At 45.5% G+C, this 16,076-nt stretch overlaps 1 protein-coding gene across 1 annotated transcript in view; it reads right to left on the bottom strand.

Moving 5' to 3' along the window:
* Positions 1-227: 227 nt before the first annotated feature.
* LOC147110934 (endogenous retrovirus group PABLB member 1 Env polyprotein-like) overlaps positions 228-16,076 on the bottom strand; it is a 78,166-nt gene continuing 62,317 nt past the window's right edge. Inside the window, exon 2 of the mRNA XM_085999982.1 lies at positions 228-2,774. Within this exon, the coding sequence (XP_085856108.1) occupies positions 1,272-2,774 (1,503 nt within the window). The 3' untranslated portion in view covers positions 228-1,271. The remainder of the gene's footprint in view (positions 2,775-16,076) is intronic.

Below are 16,076 nucleotides of genomic sequence, written 5' to 3'. Positions count from 1 at the left end.
TCCTTTTTCAGGGCAAACAATCGTTGCCTTCATTTTGCATAATAAGTCTCTTCCTAATAAATTCACTGGTACTTCTTGAGACAGTAAAAAGGTATGTTGATTCCTGTAATTATCTACTTGCACATTGAGGGGTTCTGACCAAGTCATGGTCTGAGTAACTCCTGACAATCCTACGCAACTGGCACTACTGGCTGTGTTGAAACGGATTCTTTTGGTCCTCAATCTGGTTCAGTACAAACACTGAGTCGAATACTGGTTGAGTTCAACAGTTTCATAGTGGTTAGCGCTGTTGCCTCACAGCACCAGGGACCCGGGTTCAAATCTGGCCTCGGGCGACTGTCTGTGTGGAGTTTGCACATTCTCCCTGTGTCTGCGTGGGTTTCCTCCGGGTGCTCCGGTTTCCTCCCACAGTCCAAAGATGTGCAGGTTAGGTTGATTTGGCTATGATAAATTGACCCTTAGTGTTAGGGGATTAATTACGTGGGGTTACGGGGATAGGGTGGGATATGTGTCGGTGCAGGCTCGATGGGCCGAAATGGCCTCTATCTGCACTGTGAGGATTCTGTGATCTGTGATCCCAGGAGACTTACTCTGATACAGCACAGTCCTGACTCCAGAAGAGTCCGACAGGTTAAACCAGAGCAAGCAATCTTTCATACAGTGTGCCACATTATTATACTTGCATTTGAGAAGACATTAACACATCGTACAGTCTGCACCAATCCCGAGCTGTACACGTATACATTTAATTTGATTTCCTGGCCTGGCAGCATGAAACAAAGAAGTCACATTTCACTGAATGGTTTATAGTTAAGTAAATATCCTGGTAATGGTTTCACGATCACCTAATCATTATGGTAATGTGTTTGCAATCATGGTAATGTGTTTTCTGATCGCCTATTGTCTGTATAACCTCTGCACTCCGCCCTACACTGTTTCCACCAGCAAGGTGTGACATCGTGGGTGCCAGCCATATTAGCAGCCACAGATCAGTTTAGCTTCTTTTATTTTACTTCCTGCTGCCTTCACAGTTTCTTGAGTTAACATGATCATTTCTTACAATATGCAAGTGACTCAGCGATGTCGACATTTCACCACCATTTTATGCTGACAGGATCCTCCATTTTAGATTGACAGGGTCCTTGGCTATGCGAAGCGAGTTGTTACCATATTTTGCATTCTATATCCTCATTCCCCCCTTTTATCATTCCATGATAACCATCTAAGGTACCCAGTGATTCTGGGCTTCATCCTACTGGTCCATCTCTATCTTATTGAGTATTATACTCCTCCTCCATTAATTCCTTCTCAAATTTAATTTCTTCTTCTGATGGTTTCCTTTGTACCAATTGACTTGGAATTACAGTTGCTCCTAATCTATTGCAGCAACACTTAATCAGCGTGAAAACTAGAAAAATGCACATAATTATGGCAAGTACCACCACTAGCCCATGTAGCAGAGTTTGTCCCATTGATCCTAGCCATCCTCCAATGATCCAATCAAACCAGTCATCCCCTGGCTTAGGTTTCTTATACTGACTTACTGCATCCCGGATATGTTTGACAATGTTGGTTATGTTTTCTGAGCTATCAGGGATATAAGTACAGCACTCACTTCCTATCAAGGCACAGGTTCCTCCTTGTGCTGCAAGGAGGTAATCTAAGGCCATTCGATTCTGGAGGGTTACTGTTCTAATGGCTATCATTTCGGCACTCATGTCTGCTATAGCTTCCTCAGTGTCATTGGCAACTATCTCTAGTAGCCTTGCCAGATTCCTTGTTTCATCCATCAAGCTCATTATTCCATAGGGAGGGTTTATTATGCCGAAAAATCGATTAAAAGCTCCTAGCTCTCTTTTGGTCACGTGTTTCTTAAATTCGTGGTGTTCCCCAATCTTATTCAAGTGCTGAATAAAAGGTACTGCATAACCTAAGTAACACGAACCCATCCAATCCCGGGGTAACCATGGATAGGCTTGGTGACCACATATAAAATAGGTCCCATTATATGCGATTAAATTGTCGTCTAATGCCTCACGAATCCTCCATCCCCATCTGATTTCCATTCCTTCCCATGGTCCCCCACTTGTCCTATTGGGGGTTCTGGTATGATCTAATTGGAAGAAATCTTGGCCACAGCCTCTGGTGCGAATACATTTTGTTACATTAACATTTTGGAAACATTTACTGCGTCCTACTTCTATACCTCCCGGCACACTCTTCGTTAAACATATTGGCCCCTTCGGCCTACCAACTCCTGAAGTATTAGTAAGGACTAAGGCTGGAGGCTGGCTGTTCCGATTATAATTAGGCTGGTACCACCCTTGGAAAGTGGTTAGGTCGTAACCTGCCGACTTCCATTTGTCCCTGTCGCCCTCCTGGTTGTATGAATCTTTATAAACGCCGCTGGCGTTCTGGCGCATGACCCACTCCGCCATCTCTGTGGCATTGAACGGGATGGGTCTCAAGGGAATCCCTCTTTTACTATGGATAGGAATGTGACTGCAAACCCAACAGCTTGTTAAGTTATAGCTTTTGGCGTATTCATATGACATGTGCAGAAAGGTGTTGGTAAGTAATTCACGTTTCTTCTGTGATTTGTCCGTATCGCCTTGAGTCAGGCACAATAGTCCAAAAAGTCCAATAACAACGAGCAGCAACTTCATGGTTTCAGTCTTCAGTGGGCGCTCCGCCTGTGGTGGTGTTTTCTTCTTTGTAGCACTCAGCTCCGACCCGCCTGGGATGCTGTTTTCTCCCGGCTCCGAAACTTGATGCTAAGCAGATGGTCCCCTAGCGGTTGTTAATCTGTGAAATAAAAGGCTTACACACAATCAAAATTAAAACTTAAAATATTAAAACTTAAAATTAAAAATTAAAATCGTATAATAAGTATAATAAGAGTAGGATTTCAGCAGGCCAGAACAATCCAAACACAACACCAGACCTCGTAAAAGCTGCAGTCACCTCTATCAAGGCCGAGCACGAGTTCTGTAGTCTCCTATCAATGGCTGATCAATCAAAATAAAATTAATGATTGTTCGTAAAATCTACTATATACTGTACTGATTTACTACTGATTATCTCCCCCCCTTTTGATTGGTTTCTCCAATCAATTTACAGTGGTGGAAATGCACCCATGCGCTTCTTCCCTCGACCTTAGCTGCAGTCGGGGTTGTTAGTAAGACCTGATATGGACCTTCCCACCTTGGATCTAGACTTTTACGAGTCCAGTTCTTAACCATCACATACGAACCTGGTTCAATTTTTAGAGAACCAGATAAGTCAGGAAGTTCACCATATGCAGCACGGACCTGTGAATGCAGCCCGCGCAAAACCTTAGTAAGAGCCAAGACATAGGTCGTCATTTCTTCAGTCATATGGTGAAAATGCACCGTTGTAGGAGCATTTTGGTTCCAGGGAGTCTTGAGTGGTCTACCATAGATAATCTCAGCAGGTGTAAGTCGTGCTTTACCCGCTGGTGTGGTGTGGATCTGAAAGAGAGCCACAGGAAGCAATTTCAACCAGGTTAAGCCGGTTTCGGCTACCAGTTTAGCAAGTTTGTTCTTCAGAGTCTGATTGGTTCTTTCGACAAGTCCTGCAGCCTGTGGTCGATAAGCACAATGCAATTGCTGATGAATGTTCAACTGGGTACAAAGTTCCTTGTTCACTTCGGCAGTGAAGTGAGGACCGTTGTCAGAACTTAACCGGGTTGGAATACCATACCGAGGTATGATCTCTCTCAGCAATACCTTAACAACAGTAGAGGCTTTATTGTCTGTGGTTGGATATGCCTCGATCCATTTACTAAATACATCTACAATGACAAGTACGTATTTGTAACACTGACATCTTTCCAACTCAATGTAGTCCATTTGCAGGGTCTCAAAGGGACCCTCAGGTAAAGGGGTTTTCCCCATTCGCAAGGCACTCCCTTTCCAGGGTTGTGTTGTTGACAAATCAGGCATCGATCGCTAATGTTCTGTGCTATTGCTTGAAGCCTTGGATGCCACCAAGTACTTAGAAGCAAATCACCCACTGCCCTGGCACCACAATGAGTTGCAAAGTGTACACATTCAATAACCCATAAAGCTAGCTCATCAGACATGCAAGTCTGTTCCGCGGGAGTAGTCCAGAGTTTTGATAAAGGGTTATATACACATCCCAATTCTCTCCACAAATGCTTATCACTACCAGGAGCGTCCTCCTGCAACTTAATCACCTCTTGGATGGTTGGCATTAGTTTTTCCGAGGTAGACTGATTCTTTTTGGAATTTTTAGTCTGCCTCATCATTCGGGGCACAATCATTTGGTGACTCCTAGAAGCATTTTTGGCCGCCTCATCAGCACGGCGGTTTCCTATATCTACCGGGTTTTGGCCAGTGGTATGGGCAGAGCATTTAATCACAGCTATCTGTTTGGGGAGTAAAAGGGCTTGCAGGAGGTCTGAGACTAACTGACGGTGAGAGATCGGGCTGCCCGAAGAGGTCAGAAAACCTCTATTTTTCCACAATTGTCCAAAGTCGTGAACTACTCCAAAGGCATATCTAGAGTCTGTATGTACATTCGTATGAGTGCAAACAGTTCGGCTTGCTGGGCAGAAAAAGGGGATTCAAAGGCTGCTGATTCTAAGGTGACACCTTCCTGATTTACAATTGCATAACCAGAAATTCGTTTTCCCATCTCATCAACTGAAGAACTGCCGTCCGTATACATGGTAATATCGGGATCTGCAATAAGAGTGTCAGACAGATCAGGTCGGACTGAGGTATCATCCTTAATGAGGTTTAAGCAATCATGGCTTGGTTCATCACTCTCGGAGGGCGGCTATGCAAGGAAACTGGCAGGGTTGATAGTGCTACAGTGTTTAAATGCTAGCCGAGGATTGTTCAGTAAGTATATTTCATACTTATTTTGCCTGGCGGTAGTCAGGTGTTGGGTCTGCAATTGCCCCAATAACGCAGTGACTGAGTGAGAGCTATACACGGTAATGTCCTGCTGAAGTGTCATATTAGCAGCTGACTGTAGACTGTTGTAGATGGCTGTAAGGATCTGGGTGCAATAGAGATGTCCTAAGGCTACCGGATCCAGTTTTGATGAATAATAAGCTACCGGTCGATGCTTATCTCCATGCTTCTGAGTCAGAACTGCTGTTGAGCAATCGTTCATTACTGTGCAATATAACTGGAATGGCCTATCATACAGGGGTTGTCCCAGGGCTGGTGCTTGGACCAGATCCTGTTTTAATTCCTCAAATGCCTGGTGTGCCTCTAGTTCCAGCTCAAACTCTCCCTCTTTAGCCGTGTAGGGAGTCAGATGTTTGGTTAATACTGCAATATTAGGTATCCACTGTCGACAATAATTAACCATTCCCAGCCACTGCCTGACTTGTTTGGCCGTTTTAGGGGTTGGCGTCTCGCATATTGGCTGTATTCTGCTAGTTTCCAAACTGCGGTTTTCGGCTGATAACATAACTCCAAGAAATTTAACTGTCTTCTGAGCCACCAATACTTCGTGGGTGCCAGCCATATTAGCAGCCACAGATCAGTTTAGCTTTTATTTTACTTCCTGCTGCCTTCACAGTTTCTTGAGTTAACATGATCATTTCTTACAATATGCAAGTGACTCAGCGATGTCGACATTTCACCACCATTTTATGCTGACAGGATCCTCCATTTTAGATTGACAGGGTCCTTGGCTATGCGAAGCGAGTTGTTACCATATTTTGCATTCTATATCCTCAGCTGTACACAGAATTCCTTCTGCATATTGTTTTGTCAACACTGAATTGGTGGCTCCCGTATCTACCAGAAAAGGAATTTCTTTTCCCTCCATATTTATTATTAAGGTGGGCTCTTTTGTCATATTGGTTGAAACTGCAGGCAATCGTACTAGGGGTAATTGCTTTTGAGCAATCTGCGGGTCAGGTCGCAGGCGTCATGTTGAATAGGGTAAATTTAAACTTTGTCCACTTTGATTCTGGGTGGCATTTTGTGCTCCCCACTGGTTGTGGACTGAAAAATTTGCTTGAGGGCGGGTGTGAGCCTGCGCTTGGGTAGAACCGTTTCCCTGGGTAAATTCATTGCCTTGTCCCCCATTTTGTTGTAATTGCCAGTTTTGACTTTCTTTCTACCACTTCTCCCTGGGTCCCTTTCTAAGAGACACCCCTCGAGACACGTTTTTCGGTCTAGATTAAATGTACCATCTGGTGGGAATGGCCTTTTCCCCTTTTTGGTCCATTTTACCCATTTGGGTAAGTCATCTATTGATGTCTGACCACAATTCTGGAGCATGTAACAGGCAGGTGTGCCTTTTTCTGGTGTTTTACTTGCTCTGGCTCCCATTTTTATTGGTTGCGATCCCCTGATCACTTTTTACTCTTTACCAATTTAAGTGTTTCTAAGACCCAACCTCCCCTGTTGAATCCCCTGTTATGTTTTTCCAAGAGCTCACAGACAATAGTAGCACAATAATACAAAGCTAAAAAAAATTACAGAGATGACAAAAATTGCAAAAACCCAGAGGGGTATACAGATCAAAATTCTTATACTCTAACTAAACAAATAGCCAATTCTCGGTCTGCGTTGTACGCCCCTACAGACTGAGTCCTTAACAGTAAAACTTATTACTTTAAAATCCTTTCTTTCAAGGATAAGTCCTATCTTTCAAGGACGAGCATCCCTTTTTTTTTACGTTTCCTCTATTTCAAGGATATCTCTCCCTTTCTTTCAAGGGTAATCGTTTCCTTCCTTCAAGAAACAGGGACCTCTACAGACATCTCTTCTTACCTTCCTTTCAACAATCTGCCCGGCCTGTTTTCAGGGTTCAGGTTTTCGAAATCTGTCTCCCTTTTCTGTCAAGCTGAAAGAGGAAGTGATAACAAAAATTTCCAACTCAACCCTGAAATGAGTCTTAACAGATCGCAGTACTCACGCCTAGACAAACCGACTACACTACTGTACTTGTCCAAGGAGGAACCCCTTTGGTGACTAAGCGCCACTGATAACTGGCCAGTTAGGGTCCGTTCTTAGAGAGTCATCGTGTTTTTGTCCGTTTACTCACCGGTAGGTAGTAAGCGATCTCGGTGGGAACTCCAAGTTTTACTGTCGAAATCTTGACTCCGAGTAAGACGCTAAAACACAAGCAGTACCGTCAGATTGTTAGTTTAATTTTTACTTGCACAAGGGGAGAGCTGCCTGGACAAAGGCTAGGCCAACATCTCCACCGAACATCAGTGAATGCAGCATATTTATACACTCAAACAAGCAAGCGTTCCATAAATCACGTGTAATGGTATTGTATCATTTTAAACACATTAAGAGTTTGCACAAGGACAATCAAAAGGTCAGCAGGACAGAAATATCTCCAGACAAGGTTAGTTAATCATATATTCTGTCAGGAGGTTCTGTCTGAATCTTGTTACCAAAATGATTTACTTACTCATGTCTGATCATCTTGTTACCAAGATGATTAGCTTACTCAATAGTTTTGCTTCTTTGTCTAGCGACAATCATTAATAGTTTATCTATTCTATAGCCTTATGCCTCCCTTGTGCTAATGAGTCAATTATAGCTATTATCACATCCTCAATGTGGGTGAGTATTATGAAAGATCTCTTGGTCCTGGACACGTTGTGACACATTTACTTTTTCTTGCTTTAGCTACAACCTAAGCAAGTTTGTTCTTTTACTTGGCCATTTTATTCTACCCAGCATGCTAAGTATAATGTCAATTTCCACAGTGGGAACGGTTGGGGAACGACACTCACCGGACTATCACAGGCACCCACGGGGGGGTTAAGTGTATGCTGGGATAAATGGTGGGGACCGGATCAGGGGATCTATGTCTATATGTGGGGATCAGAGAAAGCCTGCCCCACAGGCATTTCCATCATTTTCCGCAGCCAGTGGCAAGATAACGGGAGGGGGATGGACTGGGAGTCTCGCCTGGACGCATGCGCGATTCCATACTCCCCAATCTCAGTTAATGCCAGTGAACTAGTGACCCGCCCCCGACAGCCCCTGCCCACGACATCATGGGCGATAGTAGAGGGATGCCCCACCACCACCAAGGGACCAGGGAACGGCTTGGTGCTAGTACCTACAGACCAGGTGCTGTACGAAGGGGTGCACTACGCGGTAGCCTCTGTGATTTTAAACCTCACCAAGGTACACCTACCCACGTGGTGCCCCACAGAGACCGCGCAGTTGTATCAAGCCCTCTTAAAAGATATGTTCCGTAAATTTCATGAGTTTGATTTTTCAGACGTTGACAGAACTGGACTATACACCCACGAGCTTTTGGACAGGATTGGGAGACAAAGAAGGGGTGCTTTTAACGATGTTTTAACTGGTTTTAACATGGGGTCTTCTGTCCTCAACAGCTTAGATGACATCGAGCTGCAGACCCAGATTAATGGTTTAAAAATGCAATTAAAGAAAATATTAACCGATGAGAATGAGGTGGTGGGTTCTGAGTTGCATGAGGACCAGGCCATGACACTCCACTTAAAGGAGATCATAGCGGAGCTGGAGAAACATGCCAAAACGGTTAATGCTCTCATTAGGGAGGACAGAAACGCTTCTGACCAAGCTGCGCAGAATGAGGTGTGCGTGCTGTACGGGGCATGGTTGCTGGGCAAGGGCCACAGCAATCTGGAGGATTTAAAGCAAGGTTTAGTCCCCTCCTGGATCAGCAACAAACACCTCGCAGCCCTCCACCCTTTTGAGAATGCATTAAGCCCGTGCCAGCTCCGGCTAGCTTTGGAGGCCTACCCAGTCCCAGTGGACTGTGGGCGGTCCAACCACACCGTCATGGGTATAGTAGTTAGGATGCCGGTCATGGGCGAGATGGCCCGACCCGCGCCGGTAAACAGGGTGGAGAACATTGGAGTCATTCAAGGTGGTGCACACATTTGTTTTACAGCGGTCCCACCGTACATCATAAAATGGGAGCATGCCATGATGGGTACCGACCTCTCAGGGTGCCGTAGCCGGGGACCACACATCATCCTGTGTCCCCAGCACTTGAACGCCTATTCCAAACCACAGTGCAGGTTCAGAGCTGCTGGCGCGAAACCTATAAATTGCACCATGGAAGCAATGGCACAAGGCCATGTTCCCCCGCAGGTAGCATATATAGGAGGTGGGACATATTGTGTCACCACAGGAGCACCTCACTACCAGTACAGACAGCATAGCTGGTGTGCGGTGAGTGACAGCAGTTTCTGTTTCAAACCCGAGGCAGAAGTTCAAGTGGCACAATTACGAATTGCCCCCATTCCTGAACCCTCCACTGTTCACCTCACTGTGAAAGAGAATTTCACCCACCTGCAGAAATATGTTGCGCATTTCGGTTACCAGATTCTCCCTCTCCCAGAACACCTCAGCAAATTGCTGAAAGCCATTTTAGTGTCAAAAAAACACTTCTATACTCTGGAACAGAAGACTGTCCAGATAGGGGCCGACATTTTAGATATTACGACCCCACCCTGGTGGGACGTTTTTGAAAATATAGAGGTCCCATCCTGGATCCGTATGGCATCCCACATCCTGGAGGTGTGTCAGTTAGGGATAGTTCTCTACCTGGTGTGCATCCAGTGTAGGAGAAAGGGTCCCAGATTAGAGTTTAAAACTCAAAAGGTGTGGAAGGAACATTATGCCCGGGTGAAAGATGAGACACCCGTTTGAGTTTTGCGTCGCATCACTTAAACGTGATGGTCGTTGTTTGTTATTTTTAATAAAGATTGTTTCTTCATTTTATTGCGTTATTTTAATAAAGATTGTGACTGTTTGATACAACAGAATAAAAAAATTTGTAATGTACCAAGTAGTGCAGGGGTGTTGGACCCCCTCCGCACTTGGATTTTGTAATGAACCGTATTTTCATCTATAGATGCCTATCGCACACTGTGCTTTCTCTAAGTATGGGAAATATATGTGTCGAGGGATTATGGATAGGTAAATACAGGGGAAGGTTGTTTATGGAGGGTTAGAAAATTTTGCTCATTTTTGGAACATGGATACTGCAAGCAAGTTTTAGTATCCTAGGGGGACTGTACGTTTTGCAAAATTCAGGCAGTTCCCCCCCCCCCCGAAGATTATTTAATTAAAAGAGACCCTGGTTGGACTGATTTTAAAAATCCAGGGGCACACAAAATGGCTGCGGTCAACCTCGTGACCAAAAGCCTGTAAGTTCCAATTGTGGACTCTGTGACAAGCTAACAGCTTGGGTATTTTTGATGTCTGGAAGATCACAAAACCAGACAGAACTTTTACATTTATGTATTGGGAGCAAACTCAGTTGCATTCAGGCCCCCGTTTACAGGCCATCAAGCTTGTTTACTCAAACGATCCAAACGATCAGCGGAGCCATCCAGGTTAGGCTGGCCCCATCAAGGAATCTGTTGAACAAAGGAGTGCAGTTATGGGACTGTTAGAAGCTATTACCGGCCATCTAAGTTGATGGGCCAAGATCGACACCTTTTGTTCAATTCCAACCCGCTCAAATCAGACAAAGGATGAGCTGATTTAGCGCGTGAGATAAGGGCTACCGAGAAGAGTACAACTATAGCCCCTCAGGAAGCCATGCTCTCTCTCCTCGCCTCCTGCACCCTGCCTGCCACCACCCCAGGAAGAGGACCTACGAAAAAGAGCCCGTCCCGAGAGGTGAAATACCCTGCCAGAGACTATTTTATTACTGGGGTATTTTCACCTGGACGGTACCCTGTACAGCATTGAAACCACATGGCATCGAAAGGCAGCAGGGCAAAGAAGCAAGATTCTCATCTGTTTAAACGACTCGGACTGGTGAGCATGGAATTCTGACCCCTCATAAGATAGCCTAGTGAGGTTTAGAGGGTGGGAGTTAAGGGGATTGCTAAAATTTTCATTTTAGTCATTTTCCCTCGATGTGCCATTTATTTCCCATCCCTGTTAAGTGTAAGTGTACTGCATCCATATTATCCTTTGTATAGAATCGTTCTCTGGTAATAAAATCTTGGTTTTTTTATTCTTTGCACCAAACCACTGGTCTGTTCGTTTTCTATATCATTATCTGCAAATAATTCCGGTGGTCAGAACTCAAAAAGGGGCGAGCGATTCGATCCGCTCAAAGGGGGTAGTCAGAGGCATAACTGACGAACCCAAGACACCCACACAGTAAAACCCCTTACAGTCACAGATCAGCCATGATCTCATTGAATGGTGGAACAGGCTCGAGGGGCTGAATGGCCTACCTCTGTTCCTATGTTCCTAACACTACGAGGTCAGAGAGCGCACAGTGCTAATACGACCAACTTCAGAGATGGCACAGCGCTAACACTACCGAGTTCGGAGAATGCACAGTGCTAACACTACCAAGTTCAAAGAATGCACAGCGCTAACACTACTGAGTTCAGAGAATGCACAGCGCTAACACTACCGAGTTCAGAGAATGCACAGTACAAACACTACCGAGTTCAGAGAATGTACAGCGTTCACACTACAGATTTCAAAGAATGCATGGCGCGAACACTCTGGAGTTCAGAGAATGCACAGTGCTAGCACTACCAAGTTCAGAGAACGTACAGCGCAAACACTACTGAGTTCAGAGAAGGCACAGCGCTAACACTACCGAGTTCAGAGAATGCTCAGCACTAACACTACTGAGTTCAGAGAATGCACAGTGTTCACATTACAGATTTCAGAGAATGCACTGTGCTAATACTCTGGAGTTCAGGGAACGCACAGTGCTAACTCTACCAATTTCAGAGAATGCACAGCGCAAACACTAACGAGTTCAGACAAGGCACAGTGCTGACTGTCCAAGTGCTAATATTGGAGTTGATAACATGCAGTGCTAACACACAGATAGCCATCGAAAGCATATATCCAGTTTGCTGACTGTACAGGGTGGCATGGTTTCCTATTTCTCTTTATGAGGGAACGCTGTTGAAATGTGTAAAATTTGCCCCAACTGTCACTGGTCAGTATGGGCACCCTCCTGCGTTGAGAGAACATCTATGGTAAAATCTATAGCATAGCAAACAGAACATCCAGGCACAATTATTCAGATAGCCTGCATGGAGCAACACCTGGACAACATTCAAGCTTGGACTGATATGTGGCAGGTAACATTCGCGCCATACAAGTGCAGGCAATGACCATCGCCAACAAGCGAGAGTCTAACCACCTCCCCTTGACATTCAATGGCATTACCATCACCGAATCCTCCACCATCAACATCCTGGGAGTCACCATTGACCAGAAGCTTAACTGGACCAGCCACATAAATATTGTGGCAACAATAGGAGGTCACAGGCTGGGTATTCTGTGGTGAGTGTCTCACTTCCTGACTTCCCAAAGCCTTTCCACCATCTACAAGGCACAAGTCAGGAGTGTGGTGGAATACTCTCCACTTGCCTGGATGAGTGCAGTTCTAACAACACTCAAGCAGCTTGACACCATCCAGGACAAAGCAGCCTGCTTGATTGGCACCTCATCCACTACATTAAACATTCACTCCCTCCACCACCGGCTGCAGTGTGTACCATCTACAAGATGCATTGCAGCAACTCGCCAAGGCTTCTTCGGCAGCACCTCCAAAACCCGCAACCTCTTCCACCTAGAAGGACAAGGGCAGTAGACGCATGGGAACACCTCCAAGTTCCCCTCCAAGTCACACACCATCCTGACTTGGAAGTATATCGCCGATCCTTCATTGTCACTGGGTCAAAATCCTGGAACTCCCTCCCTAATAGCACTGTGGGAGTATCTTCACCACATGGACTGCAGCGGTTCAAGAAGTTGGTTCATCACCACCTTCGCAAGGGCAATTAGGGATGGGCAATAAGTGCTGGCCTTGCCAGCGATGCCCACATCCCATGAATGAAGAATAAAACAAAATTAATATGGCAACAATAACTTGCATTTGTATAGTGCCTTTAACGTAGGAAACCGTCCCAAGGCGCTTCTGACAAAAATGGACACCTAGCCAATGAGCAAGATATTAGGATGGGTGACTAAAAACTTGGTTAAAGAGGTAGGTTTTAAGGAGCGTCTTAAAAGAGGAGAGAGGTGCAGAGAGGTTAAGGGAGGGAATTCCAGAACTTAGGGCCTAAATGGCTGAAAGTACGGCCACCAGTGACGGGGCGAAGGGAGTGGGGGATACACAAGAGGCCAGAGTTGGAGGAACATAGCATTGTTGGAAGGTTGTAGGGATGTAGGGGGTTAGAGAGATAGGGAGTGGCGAGGCCAGGAAGGGTAATGAACATGAAGATGAGAGTTTTAAGATCAAGGTGTTGCTGGGCTGGGAGCCAATGTAGGTCAGCGAGCACAGGAATGATGGTTAGGATACGGGCAGCAGAGTTTTGGATGAGCTCAATGGAGGGTGGAAGATGGGAAGTCGGTCAGGAGAGCAGTGGAATAGTCGAGTCTGGAGGTAATAAAGGCATGGATGAACCAGAGTCAACATGAGGAAAAAAATGTTTACGCAGCAAGTTGTTGTGACCTGGAATGCACTGCCTGAAAGGGTGGTGGAAGCAGATTCAATTGTAATTTTCTAAAGGGAATTGGATAAATACTTGAAGGGAAACATTTACAGAGCTATGGGGAAAGAACAGAGGAGTGGGAGTAATTGGATAACTCCACCAAAGAGCCAGCACAAACACAATGGGCTGAAGGCCTCCTTCTGTGCTGCATCTTTCTATGATTCTTTGAGCATTTCAGCAGCAGATGGGCTGAGACAGGCAATGTTGTGGAGGTGAAAGTAGATGGTTTTTGTATGTGTATATTTTTCAAATACGTGACCCCATGAACGGGCACTGCAAGATCATGCGGGGTGCAGTAGCCGTTTCTTTGAGGCTGAATTTGACAAATCCACAGCAGTGACTATTTGACATAATTTGAGCTGCAATGTTGGTTTAGTAAAGCACATTTCATTCAACGAGAATGGGTGAGCCGTAGACTTTTAGCATGCGCTGAGAGTGCCATGATCCGGTGGCCCGGCACATCCTCGGTGATGTCATTGGATCGATCGGAAACCTGAAGTCCCCACACTGTCACTAATCACTCCGTCAAACTAGAGAGCTGCGGTGGCTGATGGGGCATTGAGTGTGGGTCATGGACTGTTATCAGGCTTAGTGGGTAGAAATTGTGGGGGGTGGGGGGGAGGAGTGGGTCACCTTTAAGTTATAAAGTGAATAGTGACAGGCACTGTCCCAACTTCTGGATTTTGGGCTGTCTGATGATGTCACTTGCCGCGCATGCTTTGGGCTTTCCGAGAATTCAATTCGCTGCCGTTCATGGTCAAGAGCAAGATCCAGGTCTAACGGCGGGAGGAGAACATGATTCATCGCCCTGTCTGGACCATGTTCCTTTCTCTTCTGCCACCCCTCCACCCGCCCCCCCCACCCCACACCTTAAACCTGGATCACGTTCTCCCTCCCAACACTGCTCCCTCCAGGCTCTTACTCCCCATACCTCCCCCACCCGTGCTCTGCTCTCCTTATGGCTCCTGCATTCGTTGCATTTCATACTTGGCCTTGGGGCACCGGGCCGTGTTTTTAGTGAACGACAACGAGGAGGCTCCAGTGCATGCGCAGTTGGTGACCTGCAATGGTCATGTTTGGCAAGATCGGAGTCCCACGCATACTTGTCAGCATAAACTTCGAAAACGGAAGTTTTGGCAATATTCATACCTCTTTCTCTTCCTCTGTCTCCTTTGTGGCTTTTTTCTTTCTCTTTCTCCATCATTGTAACGTAGGAACATAGGAACAGGAGTAGGCCGTTTAGCCCCTCGAGCCTGGTCTGCCATTCAGCGAGGTCATGGCTGATCTGTGACCTAACTCTATATAGCCACTTTTGCCCCATATCCGTTAATACCTTTGGTTACCAGAAATCTATCAATCTCGATTTAAAATTAACAATTGAACTAGTATCAACTGCTGTTTGCGGAAGTGAATTCCAAACTTCTACCACCCTTTGAGTGTAGAAGTGTTTCCTAATTTCACTCCTGAAAGGTCTGGCTCTAATTTTAGGCTATACCCCCTAGTCCTAGACTCCCCAACCAGCGGAAATAGTTTCTCTCTATTGACCCTATCAGTTTCCCTTAATATCATGAAAACTTCGATCAAATCACCCCTTAACCTTCTAAATTCCTGAGAATACAACCTTACTTTGTGTAATTGCTCCTCATAAGTTAACCCTTGGAGTCCAAGTATAATTCTGGTAAATCTACACTGCACTCCCTCCAAGGCCAATATATCCTTCCTAAGGTGTGATGCCCAGAATTGCTCACAGCACTCCAGGTGTGGTCTAACCAGGGTTTTGTACAGCTGTAGCATAACTTCTACCCCCTTGTATTCTAATCCTCCAAATATAAAGACCAGCGTCCCATTAGCCTTTTAAATTATTTTTTGTATCTGTCCATGACATTTTTATGATCCACATACCTGGGCCCCAAAGTCTCTTTGGACCTCCACTGTTTTTAACTTTTCACCATTTAGAAAGTACCCTGTTCTATCCTTTTTAGGTTCATAGAAACATAGAAGATAGGAGCAGGAGTAGGCCATTCGGCCCTTCGAGCCTGCTCTGCCATTCAATGAGATCATGGCTGATCATCCAAATTCAGTACCCTGTCCCTGCCTTCTCCCCATATCCCTTGATCCCTTTAGCCTCAAGAAATATATTCAACTCTTTCTTGAATATATTTAATGAACTGGCCTCCACCGCCCTCTGTGGCAGAGAATTCCACAGGTTCACCACTCTCTGGGTGCAGAAATTCCTCCTCATTTCAGTCCTAAATGGCTTACCCCTTATCCTTAGACTATGACCCCTGGTTCTGGACTCCCCGGCCATCAGAAACATCCTTCCTGCATCTAGTCTGTCCAGGCCTGACAGAATTTTATAGGTTTCGATGAGATCCCCTCTCAATCTTCTAAACTCCAGTGAGCATAAGCCCAATCGACACAATCTCTCCTCATACGTCCCAGGTATCAGCCTGGTGAATCTTCGCTGCACTCCCTCCATGGCAAGAACGTCCTTCCTCAGCTAAGGTGACCAAAACTGCACACAATACTCAAGGTGCGGTCTCACCAAGGC

The sequence above is a fragment of the Somniosus microcephalus genome, chromosome 11 (assembly GCF_052327205.1).
Source record: "Somniosus microcephalus isolate GS21.2 chromosome 11, FLI_Smic_1.0, whole genome shotgun sequence".
NCBI lineage: Eukaryota > Metazoa > Chordata > Chondrichthyes > Squaliformes > Somniosidae > Somniosus > Somniosus microcephalus.
This window is presented reverse-complemented; position numbering and strand designations above follow the sequence as displayed.